The sequence below is a fragment of the Mesoplodon mirus genome (genome assembly GCF_964341445.2).
Source record: "Mesoplodon mirus genome assembly, chromosome: 3".
Taxonomy (NCBI): domain Eukaryota; kingdom Metazoa; phylum Chordata; class Mammalia; order Artiodactyla; family Ziphiidae; genus Mesoplodon; species Mesoplodon mirus.
Window position 1 is genome coordinate 26,000,963 of NC_138978.1, and position 15,037 is coordinate 26,015,999.

Genomic DNA, 15,037 nt, shown 5'->3' on the forward strand with positions numbered 1-15,037 from the left:
CAAACCCACAGCAAACATCATACTCAATGGTGAAAAACTGAAAGCATTTCTACTAAGATCAGGAACATAACATAAAAAAAAAAAATCAGAAATCTCTGGCATTCCTATACACTAACAAGGAAAAATCAGAAAGAGAAATTAAGGAAACAATCCCATTTACCATCGCAACAAAATGAATAAAATGCCTAGGAATAAACTACCTAAGGAGGCGAAAGACTTGCACTCAGAAAACTATAAAACACTGATGAAAGAAATCAAAGATGACATAAACAAATGGAGAAATATACCATGTTCTTGGATTGGAAGAATCAATATTGTGAAAATGACTATACTACCCAAAGCAATCTACAGATTCAATGCAATCCCTGTCAAGCTGCCAATGGCATTCTTCACAAAATTAGAACAAAAAACTTTACAGTTCTTATGGAGACACAAAGTCCCCAAATAGCCAAAGCAATCTTGAGAAAGAAAAACAGAGCTGGAGGAATCAGGCTCCCCAACTTCAAACTAAACTACAAAGCTACAGTAATCAAAACAGTATGGTACTGGCACAAAAACAGAAATATAGATCAATGGTACAGGATAGAAAGCCCAGAGATAAACCCACGCACATATGGTCACCTTATCTTTGACAAAGGAGGCAAGAACATACAATGGAGAAAAGACAGTCTCTTCAATACGTGGTGCTGGGAAAACTGGACAGCTACATGTAAAAGAGTGAAATTAGAACACTCCCTAATACCGTACACAAAAATAAACTCAAGGGGCTTCCCTGGTGGCGCAGTGGTTGAGAATCCGCCTGCCGATGCAGGGGACGCGGGTTCGTGCCCCGGCCCGGGAAGATCCCACATGCTCCAGCCCGTGAGCCACGGCCGCTGAGCCTGCGTGTCCGGAGCCTGTGCTCCACAACGGGAGAGGCCACAACAGTGAGAGGCCCACGTACCGCAAAAAAAACACACACACACACAAAAAACAAAACAAAACAAAAAAAATAAATAAACTCAAAAAAAAAAAAGACTCCAAATGGATTAAAGACCTAAATGTAAGACCAGACACTATAAAACTCAGAGGAAAACATAGGAAAAACACTCTTTGACATAAACCAGAGCAAGATCTTTTTTGACCCACCTCCTAGAGAAATGGAAATAAAAACAAAAATAAACAAATGGGACCTAAGTAAACTTAAAAGCTTCTGCACAGCAAAGGAAACCATAAACAAGACGTAAAGACAACCCTCAGAATAGGAGAAAATATTTTCAAATGAAACAACAGACAAAGGATTAATCTGCAAAATATACAACCAGCTCATGGAGCTCAATACAAAAAAAACCCAAACAATTCAATTAAAAAAATAGGTGGAAGACCTAAATAGACATTTCACCAGAGAAGACATACAGATGGCCAAGAGGCACATGAAAAGATGCTCAACATCACTTATTATTAGAGAAATGCAAATCAAAACTACAATGAGGTATTACCTCACACTGGTCAGAATGGCCATTATCAAAAAATCTAGAAACAATAAATGCTGGAATGGGTGTGGTGAAAAGGGAACCCTCCTCCACTGTTGGTCGGAATGTAAATTGATACAACCACTATGGAGAACAGTATGGAGATTCCTTAATAAACTAAAAAAAAGAACTACCCTATGATCCAGCAATCCCACTACTGGGCGTATACCCTGGAAAAACCATAATTCAAAAAGAGACACGGGGACTTCCCTGGTGGCGCAGTGGTTAAGAATCCGCCTGCCAATGCAGAGGACATGGGTTCGAGCCCTGGTCTGGGAAGATCCCACATGTCACGGAGCAACTAAGCCCAAGCCTGCACCCTAGAGTCCCTGAGCCACAGCTACTGAACCCATCTGCCACAACTACTGAAGCCCACGTGCCTAGAGCCCGTGCTCCACAGCAAAAGAAGCCACCGCAATGAGAAGCCCACGCACCTCAATGAAGAGTAGCCCCACTCGCTGCAACTAGAGGAAGCCTGCACGCAGCAACGAAGACCCAATGCAGCCAAAAGTAAATAAATAAATAACAAAAAAAACCCATAAAGAGACACGTGCCACAGTGTTCACTGAAGCACTGTTTACAATAGCCAGAGCATGGAACCAACCTAAATGTCCATCGACAGATGAATGGATAAAGAAGATGTGGCACATATATACAGTGGAATGCTAGCCATAAAAAGAAATGAAACTGAATTATTTGTAGTGAGGTGGATGGACCTAGAGTCTGTCATACAGAGTGAAGTAAGTCAGAAAGTGAAAAACAAATACTGTATGCTAACACATATGTATGGAATCTAAAAAAAAAAAAAATGGTACTGATGAACCTAGTGGCAGGGCAGGAATAAAGACATAGACATAGAGAACGGACTTGAGGACGCGGTGGGGGAGGGGAAGCTGGGGCAAAGTGAGAGTAGCATCAACATATATACACTACTGAACGTAAAATAGCTAGTGGAAAGCAGCAGCATAGCACAGGGAGATCAGCTTGGTGCTTTGTGATGACCTAGAGGGGTAGGATAGGGAGGGTGGGAGGGATATGGGCATATATGTATGCATATGGCTGATTCACTTTGTTGTACAACAGAAACTAACACAGTATTGTGAAGCAATTATACTCCAATAAAGATCTATTTTAAAAAAAAGTCAGTTTAAGGGCAGGTGTTGTTGGTATTATTAAGCAACCATATTTTCCAAGCCAAAAATCAGAACTCAGGGTCTCACAGAGAATTTTTATGTCATGTCCAGGATCAAGGCCATGGGAACTGTAGTTTGGATGCTGAAATATTGAAATTATTAGAATATTGTTTATGGGGGCAAGAGGGACAAAGTATCTAAAATTGGAACTACTCCCAGAAAATCAAAGACAGTCAATGTTTGTGGTAGCACTAGATGAAAAAGCATTTTCTTGTAAATAAGAAATCTAGATTGCTGACCAAGCTCCATCATCAACACACAGATGACTGGAAGCCAGTTACTTAATATGTCTAGACCATGGTTTCCTCATCTGTGAAGTAGGGAAACCTACCTACCCTGGGGGGATTATTTGAGGGTCTTTTGACATCAGTAATATGAAAATGTTTTAAAATAAAGAGCCTAATTTCAAGCTGCATGACGTTTTTTGTTCATAGTCTTCTGATTTGTTTGCCTCTTGAAAACAATCAAAATATACAGGAAAAGAGCAAAAAGGAACACCTGTTTTGTTTACTCAGAAATTCTTTGGTGTTTGGGAGGAAGAAAAAGCTAAAAATAAATAATAGAGAATTATGACTTTCTGTTTAGCTTATTAAAGGTTTTTAGCAATACTAGGGAATAAGCGTGTGCTCATTTTAGCAGGTCCAGCCAAGATTTTGAACAAGTGTGTGAGAAAGCTACCCTATTCAGTACCCAGCAGCAGATTAAAATTTGGAGTATAGTTTTCAGACTAATTTCTTGCTGTTGTTTTGCTGTTTGGGTTTTTCTTTCTTTCTTTCTCATATGGTCACCTCCGTTTTGTTTCAGACTGTAAAAGGTGGGATTTCAGAGACCCGGATTGAAAAGAGAATTGTGATCACAGGAGATGCCGATATTGACCATGATCAGGTGGGAATGCTGAGATCCTGGGCATGGGAGAGGTTCTGGGGCAGGATCACTGATGGACACCGAAATTGGCTTGCTGCAAAAGATAACAGCTTTATCTCCAAGGAGCCCTCTCAGCTACTCTAGCTCTTAATCGAGAAGAAGGACAAAGGGAGTCGGATCACTGAGGCCTGTGGGATGGGGGCCGTAGACTGGAGAAGCAGGGAAGTGTAATGCAAAGAACATGGGCTTTAGACTCAAATCCTAGTTCTTACCATATCCTAGCCCTAACTCCCTAGGCCTCTGTTTCCTCATCTATAAGATAGCATCTTCCTTCAAGGTTGTTGCAAGAATCAAGTGAGATACAGAAGTACATTGTGGGGTGTGTGGTGGGCTCCAAGTAAATAGAGCTGTAGCTGTTCAGGGGATATCATGTACCCAAACCTGTGCTGGAGACAGTGGACGATATCAAACCAACATGTGGTCTCTACCCTCAGAGGGGCGAGCTAGAGGGGACACAGTGTCATGGGCTGGAACTCAGGAGACCTGGAACTTGATTTCTGTCCTAGATCTATCACTAACTTGTTGTATGACCCTGGGCAAATCACTTTACCTCCCATATTTTTTTTTTGTTCTCTCCTAAAAGAGAGCAGGTTGATCTAGCTAATTTCTGGGCCCTCTGAGTGCTAAAATTCTATGCTTTTATGTTAATTAGGTGCTAATTGTGTGCTTCGAGCAATTAGCAAATAATAAGGTCAGGATTAATGTTCCCAATTCTCTGCTGGGTGAGGTTAGAACAGTAAAGCTACAGAAAAGCGGGGGTGGAAGAGACTGCATGTAAATGCTTCTGGAATCATTGACAGGAGTGCTGGAGCAATAGTTCTGTGGCCTTTATGCTGATATGCTGAGTGCCTTAAAAAAAAAAAAAAAGACTGAGCTTCAGTGCTGACAGTTCCCTTGGTAGCAGGGTTGAGACTTACAGCTGAGAACACCGGGCTGAGGGTCCCACCAACAAGGCTGCAAAAAGCCCAAGTGGGAGGCCTTGCATTCTATTTGCTCCAGCTCAAGGGATCCTGCTGTGTTACCAGCCTGCACTCACCTACGCCGCCTGATGTGATGTGAGCCCCTGCCACGTGCTCCATCTGTGGTAGATGGCATAGGAAGGTGTTTTGGCTTTGGAGTAAGACAGACCCAGGTTGAATCCTGACTCTGCAACTTACTGGTTGTGCGTCCTTGAGCAAGTTATTTTACTTCTCTGAGCTGTGGTTTTGCCATCTGTAAAATAGAGATAATCATAGGTTTCTTTCAGGGTTATTGGGACAAAAAGACAAGCATACTTGATAGCTCAGAGAGGTGCTCCAGTGTCCCTCAGTCTCTGAGGCATGAGGGACATGTGGAAGGGATAAGATGTGGTGCACTCTGGATCGGGAGGGGGCACTTTAAGAAGGTGCAGGCTGTCGGAGAGAGAGGGGTGTAGGCCAGAGTAACCAGAGAGGGGGCTTGGGCTGGGCCTTGAAGCGTGAGCAGACTGGTTGAGCAAACAGGCTGAGGGAGGATGAGCAGGGGCCTGTGGAGGTAGCAGTGCCAAGAACGGCTTTCATGGAGTCAAGAGACCAAAAGAGGGATTTCCCTTCTTCCCGTCCCTCCTAGAAGTAGTCTTAAGAGCCAGGGTCAACAGTCAGCTGGTCATATCTAGCTAGAGTCCTTTTTGATGGAGGCCTGTCACTGAGAATCTCATGCCGCCATCCCCCAAAGGCTGTGTTGGGCTCTGCCACCTTGGGGTGCTCTGAGCTTGAGGCTCAGCGACTTGCAGCCCAAGGGGAGTAGTCGTGTCATTGTTCTTCTTTGACTTTCCCTCTGCTCCCTTCAGCTTTTCTAAAATGATCAGAACTCCTCCAGATACTAAAATCGGGTCGTCATCCCTTCCACCTCCCTCTGAAACTAAAAAACAGTGTGGCAAAGAGGAAAGTCTGATACACTGAAGTGAAAATCCCCATTGTGTTACTTACTAGCTGTGAAACGTTAAGCACTTTAACCACTGAACCTTGGTTTCCACGTCTAAAATCTGAAATTAAGGATACTACCTTAATTCATTGAGTTGTTGTGAAGATCAAGTAAATAATAATAAGTAATGTACTTAGGCCAGTATGTGGCATGTCATGGGCCCTCCCACTCTTTCTTCCTTTCTTGTCTCTACTTTAGCCAAAGACATCTCTTCCTTTTTGTAGCATGCTTCGCTATTTTCCTCTCCTGTCCTGAGCTTCCCGGTTACCCTACGCTGAACACAGATTTCACTTTGTTCTTGAGTGAATCTTCCCAGAGCCACCCAGGCTGTCACCCCTCCAGGCCCTCCCTGATTCCTTGAAGACAGCTCTAAGCTTTCCCTGTGTCTGTGTTTTTAGTCCAGGAGCCTCCCTAAGCAGGATAGGGCGGGCACGGCCATCATCAGCTTGGCTTAGCCTACATGCTGCTCTGGTTCTGTAGACAGAAAGATTGAACTTGCCAGAGAAATGGTGTCCTATGATCCCTGCCTTTTTCACCAGCCAGGCTGCTTTCTGCCTGATGGGCATTGTTTCTCTCTTTCTCAGGTCCTCGTACAGGCCATCAAGGAGGCAAAGGAGCAGCACCCAGACATGTCAGTGACCAAGGTGGTCGTCCATCAGGAAACCGAAATCTCTGAGGAGTGAGCTCAGGTATGGGCCGTCCTTGTGGAGTGGAGCCATCCCCCCAGAGGTGTCCACACTGGGACTTGATAAACTGAAGGCAGAGGAAGGCTGAGGAGGAGGGTGTGGGACGTTATTAAGTATCTGGCTCCAACTAAAGCAGCTAGGTCTCCTCCTGCCCTCAGCGGTGCCAGCAGTGACGGGGTGGAAGAGATACACCAAACGTGGATGTAAATCCCACCCACCTCTTGAATCTTCACGCGTGCTCCTGCTTCTCCACCTCACTTCCCCCCACTTCTCCCTGCCGCCCTACTCTCTACTGTCACAGGCCTCTCTGAGCCTAGACCTGGGAGGGCCAGAGGAGAAGAACAAAACCAAGCAAAGCAGCACTAGCTGTCTGGAAATGAGGGTTTGGGGGATAGGAAAGAAAGGGCTGAAGCTCTGGGGCCAGACTAGAGAGTTGGAAGCGGGATAGCTGCCTTTTGGGAGCCAGGGTTCCAGATAAAGTCATGCCTACAAGTAGTTTACAAATAACTTGAAGAAGCCATCAATCACCAGGTAGGATGGGGCCCTGTAAAACCGCTCAGGCCCTGATTGTCACTTGTGGCCACAAGAACTTGGCACTGGGACTGGGTAGCAGTCTCCTTTGCGGGATTTTAAAACTTTGCTTCTTTCTTTCCTCTAGGAACTGTCCTACCCTCCCCCCTCCCCCGACTCCCTGCCCATCTTCCATTCCAGAGAAAACCAGCAGAATGATAAAGAAGCTAACCTGCAATAGTCAGACTTCAGACTTTTAAGATGATTGATTCTAAACCACCAGAAAAGCAATTTCATTTTCTATTTGGAGTTTATACCAAGAAAGTCTTCTAGATACCACTGATCCTTTTGAATACATTTTTCTATATTGTGATACCAGAAATTGTTCAACTTTTCACTCTTTGGACTGTTTTTAAAGAGCCTTTTGTTCTTTTATGGGGTCGTTTGTAACCCCTTCAGCCCAGCCTCTCCCCATTTATACTGACAGGGTCCACAGCATTCTTTGGGAAATCCTCCAATGACTCCGTCAGCTGTGTTGGGGGACAAAGCCAGCTTAATGGGGCTTCCCTGCTCCTCCCCTAGGTTATACCCTTTAGATGGCAGCAGAAACTTCATAAACCAGCCCTTTCTCAGAGCCAGTGATGTAACTTTATCAGAATGTCAGGCAGGGCGGCTGCCCTGATCCAGAGACCCCAGGAAGATGTCCCTGTCCCTTTGCTGAGGGTGGTTTGGTGAGGCAGAGGCCTCTGCTAAGAATGTAGTATTGTTTTCCTTCCTCTCTCCTGTTCTTTCTTTTTGGAGCTTCTTTAGATCAAAGACATAAGAAGTTGCTTCAGATATATCTGATACTGTGAATGTTTGAACATATCCGTGGCCTTCACCTTCCTGCCCTCCCTCCCCTTTTACCTCATCAGAAGCAGTGGCTCTGCTAAGTGCTCCCCCCACCTCCCATCTCAGGAGAGACCAAAACTCACAGAAAAATAGGCACTTTGGGCCAAAAGCACTGACCACACATTTTTAGTGGTGATTTGGACAAAGAAAGTTGACGAGATTTTTTTAAAGGTTTTCTAGTTCTGGGAATGTGCACTTCACACAGGGGAGTGGTGGAGTTTATCTCAGTTGGATCCTGCTAAGAAGTATTTCCAGGAGACCATCCCTGAGCCTCTCTCTTTAATCCTGGGGTGAGAAAGGATGTGACTGAGAGAGGAGGCGATCGTGGTCCAGACCGGCCCCTACCTGCAGATACCCTTCTGGAGCGTGGGAATTGGCTTTTAGGGGCCACGCTCCCCACAAAACCCCACTTGACAAGGGGTACAAACACCAGCTCCACTCATCCCCACTTGCCATCTGAGGTCTGTCAGGTTTTGTGGCTTGATGTTTGTGGTGGGTTTGGGTTTAATTTTTTGTTTTTGTTTTTGAAAATGAGGACTGATATCCCCAATTCCACTATTCCTGGTAAAGATTAGGGGACATTTTTATTCAGTAGCGCTTCTCTTATCTTCCAGCTTGCTTCCCACAAACAGATCTACCTACAAGTTCTTAGAATCCTGATTCTAGGACAGAAAGTGAGCTTCCTGAGGTGGACAGCGGGTCCCCGTCAGCAGTGGCTGGGGGCTGCAGGGCGGTGAGCAGGAGAGAAGTCTACAGCCTCTGCTCCCGGCCCTCAGCACGGTCTCCGGAGTCTCTGCTGGCTGAGCTTTGTTTAGACAAACTCAGTTGGTTTGAACTGATTTCACGAGTGTGCGTTTTTCTCTTAGTACTTACTTGAGACTGTTACTAACCAACAGGTAGCTCTCTCTGGGCAGGGACAGGAAGAGCTCAGGTGGGATATGTGACAGGCTTGTGGGGGAAGGAGAGTGCCCTGTCTCAGGGACAGACAGCATGGGGCATACAGTCTGGAACGATGGGGCTTTCCAGGCCGTGCCCAAGCCCGAGCTTTGTTGCCCAGAGCGGTGGTGAGGGTGGAAATCCAGCTCACATCCAATAGGCTTGCGACGTGAGCTCACTTGCCAGTGGCCAGCTGTCCTGCTGGAAGAGCTGCTGGAGCTTGCAGAGCTGCAACCTGTGGAATGAAGTTGGGGAAAGGAAGAGGGCACAGCATGCACGCCAGGAACCTGGCACGCTGAGTATCCTGTGCCGTCCAGGTCAGTATGGCCACTTTCACTGCCTAGGACCACAAATCAGGGGCCTGAACTTCCCCTCAATCTGTCACCAACTCACTTCACCCTGCTTCCTTGTCTATAAATTGGACCAGAAGACCTCCAATGCCCTTCTGGCGCTGAGAAGCCATGATTTGGACAATCCAACACGAGGGGTGTCCTTCCAAGCCTCTTTCCTTTTCCTCCCTCTCTGGTTACAGAACTTGGGGTTTGGCAATTGTTTGGATCTTTTTTTTCTTCCTGCAACTGTGTGTGTGCGTGTGTGTGAAGAAAAACAGACTATCCAGGTGGAAATGGTGAAGAGGGGAGAAGAATTCATTTCCAGTGTCAACAACTTGGCAGTTTTCCTAAAGTGACTCAGGCACAGCACAGGAACAACTCGTACTGCAATTTTATTTGTATCTCACGTCAGAAACAAAGATTTCTTCCAAGCCATGTGAGGTCTCTGACACCCACCTACCCAACCCACCCACAAAGCAGGACCTGAATTTATCCGCCGAGGGCCCACAGAGCCTAGCTGCAGGAACCTGTCAGGGAATGTCTGCCCGCCCCCAGCCCCGCACCGTGTGTTCTGCGGGGCAGCTCAGGGTGAGGGAGCAACAGTCCACCTCGGGAAATGGAGCCAGGGCTATGGCCTGACCAACACCAAGGAAGGCTCGTGGGAAATACCTGTCCAGGATCTTAGCCCCAGGCTGGTTGGTTTTACAGATCTCTCTCAAATGTTTTATTTTGGTGACAAAAATGAAGGAGCTTTGTAAATTAAAAAAAAAAAATTATGAATCATATCAAGTAGTTGTTTACATTTCTTGACAAAATAGGAACTATGCCAGCCGAATCAAATTGGCAAAATCCTTAGATTAAATAGGCAATAATTAGATCTGCCGTTTTGGCCTTTTGTAGTTAAGAGAAGTGGTGGTAGTGTTTAGATACTGTTTGGTCTTGCTTCTTCTTGTATTGCATTTTTCAATAAACTTTAAAAAAAAAAAAAAAAGGACTGACTGTGAAGATTGATCAACTTTTAAAGTTCTCTTACCAGCAACACGGGAAAAATTAAACGTGTGACAGGAAGATCCAGGTCCAAGCCATTTTCTAAAGCTGTCCACATTGACCAAAATGCAGTTTCAACATATAAAAGGATTTCTGGGAACTGGCATATGCTTTTTGCCAACTGGAGGGAAATTTCGTGGCACAGGCCATGACAAAGGAGAGAAAGGGGGCTTCTCAGACCTCTTTGGGGAGGGGCCAGACCCTCAGTATGAAGGCATTGGCAGTAGTGTAGCCCTCGTGGGATATACCCTGCATGGCTGAGCGGGGAGGGGTTGACGTGGTAGGAGTTAAAGGCTCAGTCTCCATCCCAGATGGCCGTGGAACATCTCAGCTCCACCCCATTGCCCGTCTTCCCAGAGGCCCAAACCCTATCCCAGCCTGTAACATCACAACCTACCTTCCAAGTCTTAGGGTCCTTGCCCACAACTTTGGGTTTGCCAAGACACCAGATATATCTCCCAGTCACCCTGGCCTTGACCTCCAGCCCCCTCAGGTACCTGTCCAGGGCTAAGGCCACTTTTGGAGGCTGAAGGAATTCCTAAGGCTGAGTCATGCTGGTCTCCAGATTGCACGTTAAAACACATTCTCTCCGGTTTTTTGAACCCTTGTGCAGTCGGCATTTCTCTGCCGACATGCAAGTCAGGATGCCTTAGCAGCTGCTGGGGCCAGAGCATCCATCCCCAGTCTGGGATGTGACTGAAGCATCTACTAGACAATGGGACTCCCAGTCCTAGTCCTGTACCATGGTCCATGCTGCAGCCTCATAGCAGGCTGTCCCCTGCTCCTCAGACCCGGGCCCCCAAGTCCCCTCCTCCTCCCAACTTGGCGTAACCCCCCAGACTAAGGCGGTCCAGCCGTGGCCAGCTTCGGTGAGCACAATCCCGAGCTGCTGGGGCCCTAAGCAGGAGCTCCCCGAGGCCCAAATCCAGAGACTTGGAATGTTCAATGCAGGAACCAGAGGGCTGCACGGTGATAATCACATGGCCAGTCTGGGTCCGTGGACCCCAGGGTGGGTGCAGCCCTGGGCCCTTCAGCGGGTAACTGTTGAGCAGGGCAGGTAACCCCAAGCGAGGATTAGCAGGTTCTGAACGCAGACTCCGCACTGACGGGACTGGTGAGGTACCCCGACGCGGGGACAGGTCCCAGCTTTCTGGCTCCACGCAGCCTATGGCTCGGGGAGTCCTGGGGCCGGGGCTGGGGAGGAGAGCGCAGTCCCAGCCCGGGCCGTCCGGGGGTCGGAGCGCCTGAGCCCGCAGCACCCCCTGACGAAGCCGTCGCGTCTCCAAGTCTCGGTTCTCGTAGAGCAGCGTGTTGGCGCAGATGAACACGAACAGGCCGACGCCCATGACTACGGGCCCAAGGAGTCGCAGCCGCTCGTGCGGGCCGTGGGCCCGGCCGGCGCCCCGACCCTCGCGCCGCAGCTCGCTCAGGGGGGGCGCGCTGGCGTTTGCAGCCCGGGGCCCCGGGACCCCGGCGCGGTGCGGCCAGTAGCCGGCCACTGCGATGCCCATGCCCACCAGGACCACGAGCGCCCCCAGCGCCGCGAACGCCCCCGACGGCGAGCGCAGCCGCAGCCGCGCCCGCACCCGCAGGGGCTCGGGCGGGGAGCGCGGGCGCCGGCGGCGGCCCAGGCGGCGGCCCAGGCGGGAGACGCGGCCCTCGGGGCTCCTCCGCACCTCCCCGCAGTCTCCGGGGCTCCCAGCCGTCATCTCTCAGTCGTCTTGGCGCTCTGCGGAAAGAAGGTGGGAGGCAGGGACTGAACCGACGGGCCTACGGTCGGAGCGCCAGGTCGGGGGCCCACATCCGGGAGGGAAGATGGGGCTGCCTGGCTCAGGACGCTTGGAGATCCCTGGCGGCCACCCCCGGATTTTCCCGGGCTGCGAGGAGGGGAGCCGCCCCCGCTCGGGTTTTCCGCAGCGGAGCTCCGAGCCAGGGACGCGCGGCAGAAGCCGGAGTTGGCCGGGCCCGCGGGCGGAGACCAGGGAGGGGGTCGCGCGCGGGCTGCTCCTTGGCGCGTCCTTGGCTGCGGGGCTCCGGCCGCCTGCGCCCTCTTGGCCAGCTTGCGGGTCCCGGGCCTCGGGAGGTGTGGGGCCCCCGGCAGCGGAGTCTCCAGGGTAAGCCCCGCCCGAGCTCGAGCTCACCCCCGCAGGTGGCTGCACCGTAGTAAAGGAGGGAGGGGGCACTCAGCCGCCCGGGTCCGCTGGGGTCGCTCGCGGGCCCCACCTCCCCTCTGCTGCGCTTCAAGTACCGCAGGGAAGGAAGGAGCGGGTGTCGCGGCCTCCAGCCTCTTCCTATCCACCTCCTCCTTCCAGACCTCCTCAGTCAGCACTGAAGCTGCAGCAAGAGAGACTCGAGCTAGACTCCGAGAAGACCGCTCTGACCAAAACAAGTGGCAGACTTGGCCCCGGATTTCTTTAAACTCCGCGAAGAAGAGGCCGCCCCCTCCTCCAGCGGCCGGGCTAACGCCAGGGCAGGAAGCAGGGGGCTGCGGGTGCCGGGCGCCGGGCCTTGCCAAGTGAGCTCCCCTCCTGGCTCTCCTGTCAGCCCGGGCAACGCTGTTCCCCCAGGTTGCAGCGTTTCCAATTCGGGCTCCTCGGGATGAAACATCCCCCTTTCCAGCCGCCTGGCCTCCTTTCCGGACTCCTCCGCCCGAGGCCTCAGTGGCCCGCGTCCCGGCCGGAGCAGCGCCGCCCTTGCACCTCTGGCTGCCGCAGGGTCTGGGCCGCCCGGCTTAAGCCCCTCCCGGCTGCTGGTGCGGCCTGGCCTGCGGCCTGAGGACTGAATCCGGGCCGGGCAGGAGTCGCGGGGCTGCGTGTGGTGTGGACCCCACGGAAGGGAGGATGTGGGAGGAAACGGTGCCCCAGCCGGGGCGCTCCGGCCTTAGGAGAGGAGGGTTAGCACCTCGCTGTCCAGTGGTGCATCCTCACTGCCCCAGTCTGGTTTCTCCACAGCTGCAACGCTGGAACCCGTAGTCGAGGCCCCAGGAAGGAGGCCTTGTTACCCCACTCACTCCCCATTCGCACCCCCGAAGCTCAAAGCAGGACACCCCATCCCTGCCTCCGACAGGAGCGCTGAAGGCCCAGGGCCTAGCATAGAGCCCCGGCGTCTTCCGCGTCCAAAGCCTGGTGTTCACAGAGGGAAACTGCGGCCGGGAGAGGCGGAGGGGCCTGCCAGGGTCATAGGCCACACAGGACGGGGGCTCTACTAGGACCCAACGCTGGGCACTTCTCTGCTCAGCCCCGGGAGCGTTCTGGGAGGAGGTGAACCCCGTTCCCCACCCCGGTTTCTGAGTGTGGAGCCCTTTCCCCAGCCCCAAACTGGAGAAATGACCACCCCGCCCCAGGCCAGAGCTGGCGCTCCGGCCCCAGCTCCGGAAAGGTCACCCCTGAGCCACCGCGGGTCCTGGCGGGAAGGGAAGCGGAGGCTTGCAGAGAGATGGGGACATGCTCGGAGACCCTGAGACTCTGGAGGGCGTGAGTCGACGCTGGGGACCCCGGAGAGGCAGAAACTTGGAGACACAGTCCGAAGGTCCCATGTCTCGGGAAGTTGCTCGGGGCTGGATCCCGGACACTCCGGGGTCCCGCCTCCCCGCGCGTCCATACTCCCGGGAAAGGGGGAACCGGGCTCCCGACCCCCCACGCAGCGCCTATCTGGAGGGAGAGGCTAAACAAAAAGTTGGGGAAAGTGGGGGACGAACCCCAGGCTCCTAGTTTTGCTCACCTGGCGCCTCCGTACCCGGCTGGGTCCGGGTCCCAGTCCGCGCGCCGCGGCTCGCGGCACTGCCGCGGTCTCCTAGGAATCCCGGCCCCGGCCCCGCCCCCTGGCCCGGCCCCGCCTAGCGCTGCCCTGGCCCCGCCCCCCTGGAGCCCCAGGGACAGTCTGGCCGGGGCCCGGCCAGGCCCCACGGCTGGAAGGAGGCAGCGACTCAAGTCTGAGGCTAGCAGGTAAGCGCTGTGTGCGCGCCCGGTGACTCGGAGGATCCGGGGGCTCGAGTCCCCCGCTAACGTCGTTCAGAAGGCCTGGGAGGGCGCCCTCTTCCCACGTGCGGAAACTGAGACCCCTGCCCAGCCCCACAGCCTGAGCGAGCAGACAGGATTCGAAGCCCGCACGCCCTCCCCCGTCTCGCAGAGTCCCTCCTTCCAGTCGCCCCGGAGAGGAATCTGGGGTCATCTGAGAGCCTACAGATGCCCAGCGCCGTCCGGGGAGCTTCCGGGAGGAGGTGGCCGGAGTTCCTGCTCCGCCCGACCCTACTATCTGAACCTTCCTCTGTCTGAACCTCACTGCCTTCACCTGTAGAATGGGCATAATGGTGTCTGCCTCGCCAGATGCTGAGAGGTGAAAATCCGGCGTTGAGGGCTGGGCGCACAATACGGGCGCAGCCCGGGGTAAGCCCACGAGCGCTTAATGAAGAGTAATCACGTGGGGGGGGGAGGGTAAATAGAGATGAACCAGGTTCTCAGAGTTGATTGAATCGAATGGAGTGTCGTGGGTCCTGCCGGTCTCCCTAACCTCCCCGAAGATGTGCCCAAGCTGGAATGGGGAGGCGGTGCTCGTCCCAAATCAGAAGGAGGGTTCGGAGGTCCGCGGCTCCCCCTGCGGACCGGCCCGAAGCGGGTAGCCCAACTTTCGTGCCCCGCCCGCCCCCAGAGGCAGGAATGTGGAGCGGAGCCATGGGGGTCGGCCGGCGGCCCAGTTTCCATGATGCGGGGGGCGGACTCGGAGGAGGAGGAGGGGTGGTGCGGGCAGATTGCCAGCCTCAGCGCCGCCCCCCCCCCACTCCCGCAGCCCAGTCGGGCCCCTCGGGAGGAATTTCCGGCCTGGGATTCATTATAACCCGCCCCTCCCCCCGGCCGCGGAGACCCCCCGGCACGCGGGGCGCTAGCGGAGGGGGATGGGCGGTAATGAGACCCTGCTGTGCGCCCGGGGCGGGGAGAGGGAACTCGAGGAAGTCGCCGGCCTGGGCCACCCAACCCCGCTGCGCGTGGCAGAGTCAGGTCCCGGAGCCACACTGCACAGCTGGGCCTCGAACCCAGGCTCCGGCCCTCTGGCTCGGCGGAGGAGACCAG

General features: G+C 52.7%; 2 protein-coding genes across 20 annotated transcripts in view; one reads left to right on the forward strand and one right to left on the reverse strand.

Moving 5' to 3' along the window:
• EPB41 (erythrocyte membrane protein band 4.1) overlaps positions 1–10,728 on the forward strand; it is a 204,227-nt gene extending 193,499 nt beyond the window's left edge. For all 17 annotated transcript variants that reach the window (XM_082613567.1, XM_082613580.1, XM_082613562.1 and 14 more), the window contains 3 exons: positions 3,509–3,589; positions 6,154–6,258; positions 6,914–10,728. In XM_082613567.1, the coding sequence (XP_082469693.1) occupies positions 3,509–3,589; positions 6,154–6,252 (180 nt within the window). In that variant the 3' untranslated portion in view covers positions 6,253–6,258; positions 6,914–10,728. The remainder of the gene's footprint in view (positions 1–3,508; positions 3,590–6,153; positions 6,259–6,913) is intronic.
• TMEM200B (transmembrane protein 200B) lies at positions 9,682–14,330 on the reverse strand. Of its 3 annotated transcripts, none has more exons than XM_082613590.1 (2): positions 14,262–14,330; positions 9,682–11,700 (listed from the first exon to the last, which is right to left on the reverse strand). In XM_082613590.1, exon 2 carries the CDS (start codon positions 11,678–11,680, stop codon positions 10,757–10,759), a length of 924 nt encoding a protein of 307 aa, XP_082469716.1. In that variant the 5' UTR covers positions 11,681–11,700; positions 14,262–14,330; the 3' UTR covers positions 9,682–10,756. The 3 variants fall into 3 exon arrangements, with proteins under 3 accessions (XP_082469716.1, XP_082469714.1, XP_082469715.1); XM_082613588.1 differs by lacking the exon at positions 14,262–14,330 and adding an exon at positions 13,692–13,775; XM_082613589.1 differs by lacking the exon at positions 14,262–14,330 and adding an exon at positions 12,113–12,198.
• Between the last annotated feature and the right edge of the window lie 707 nt (positions 14,331–15,037).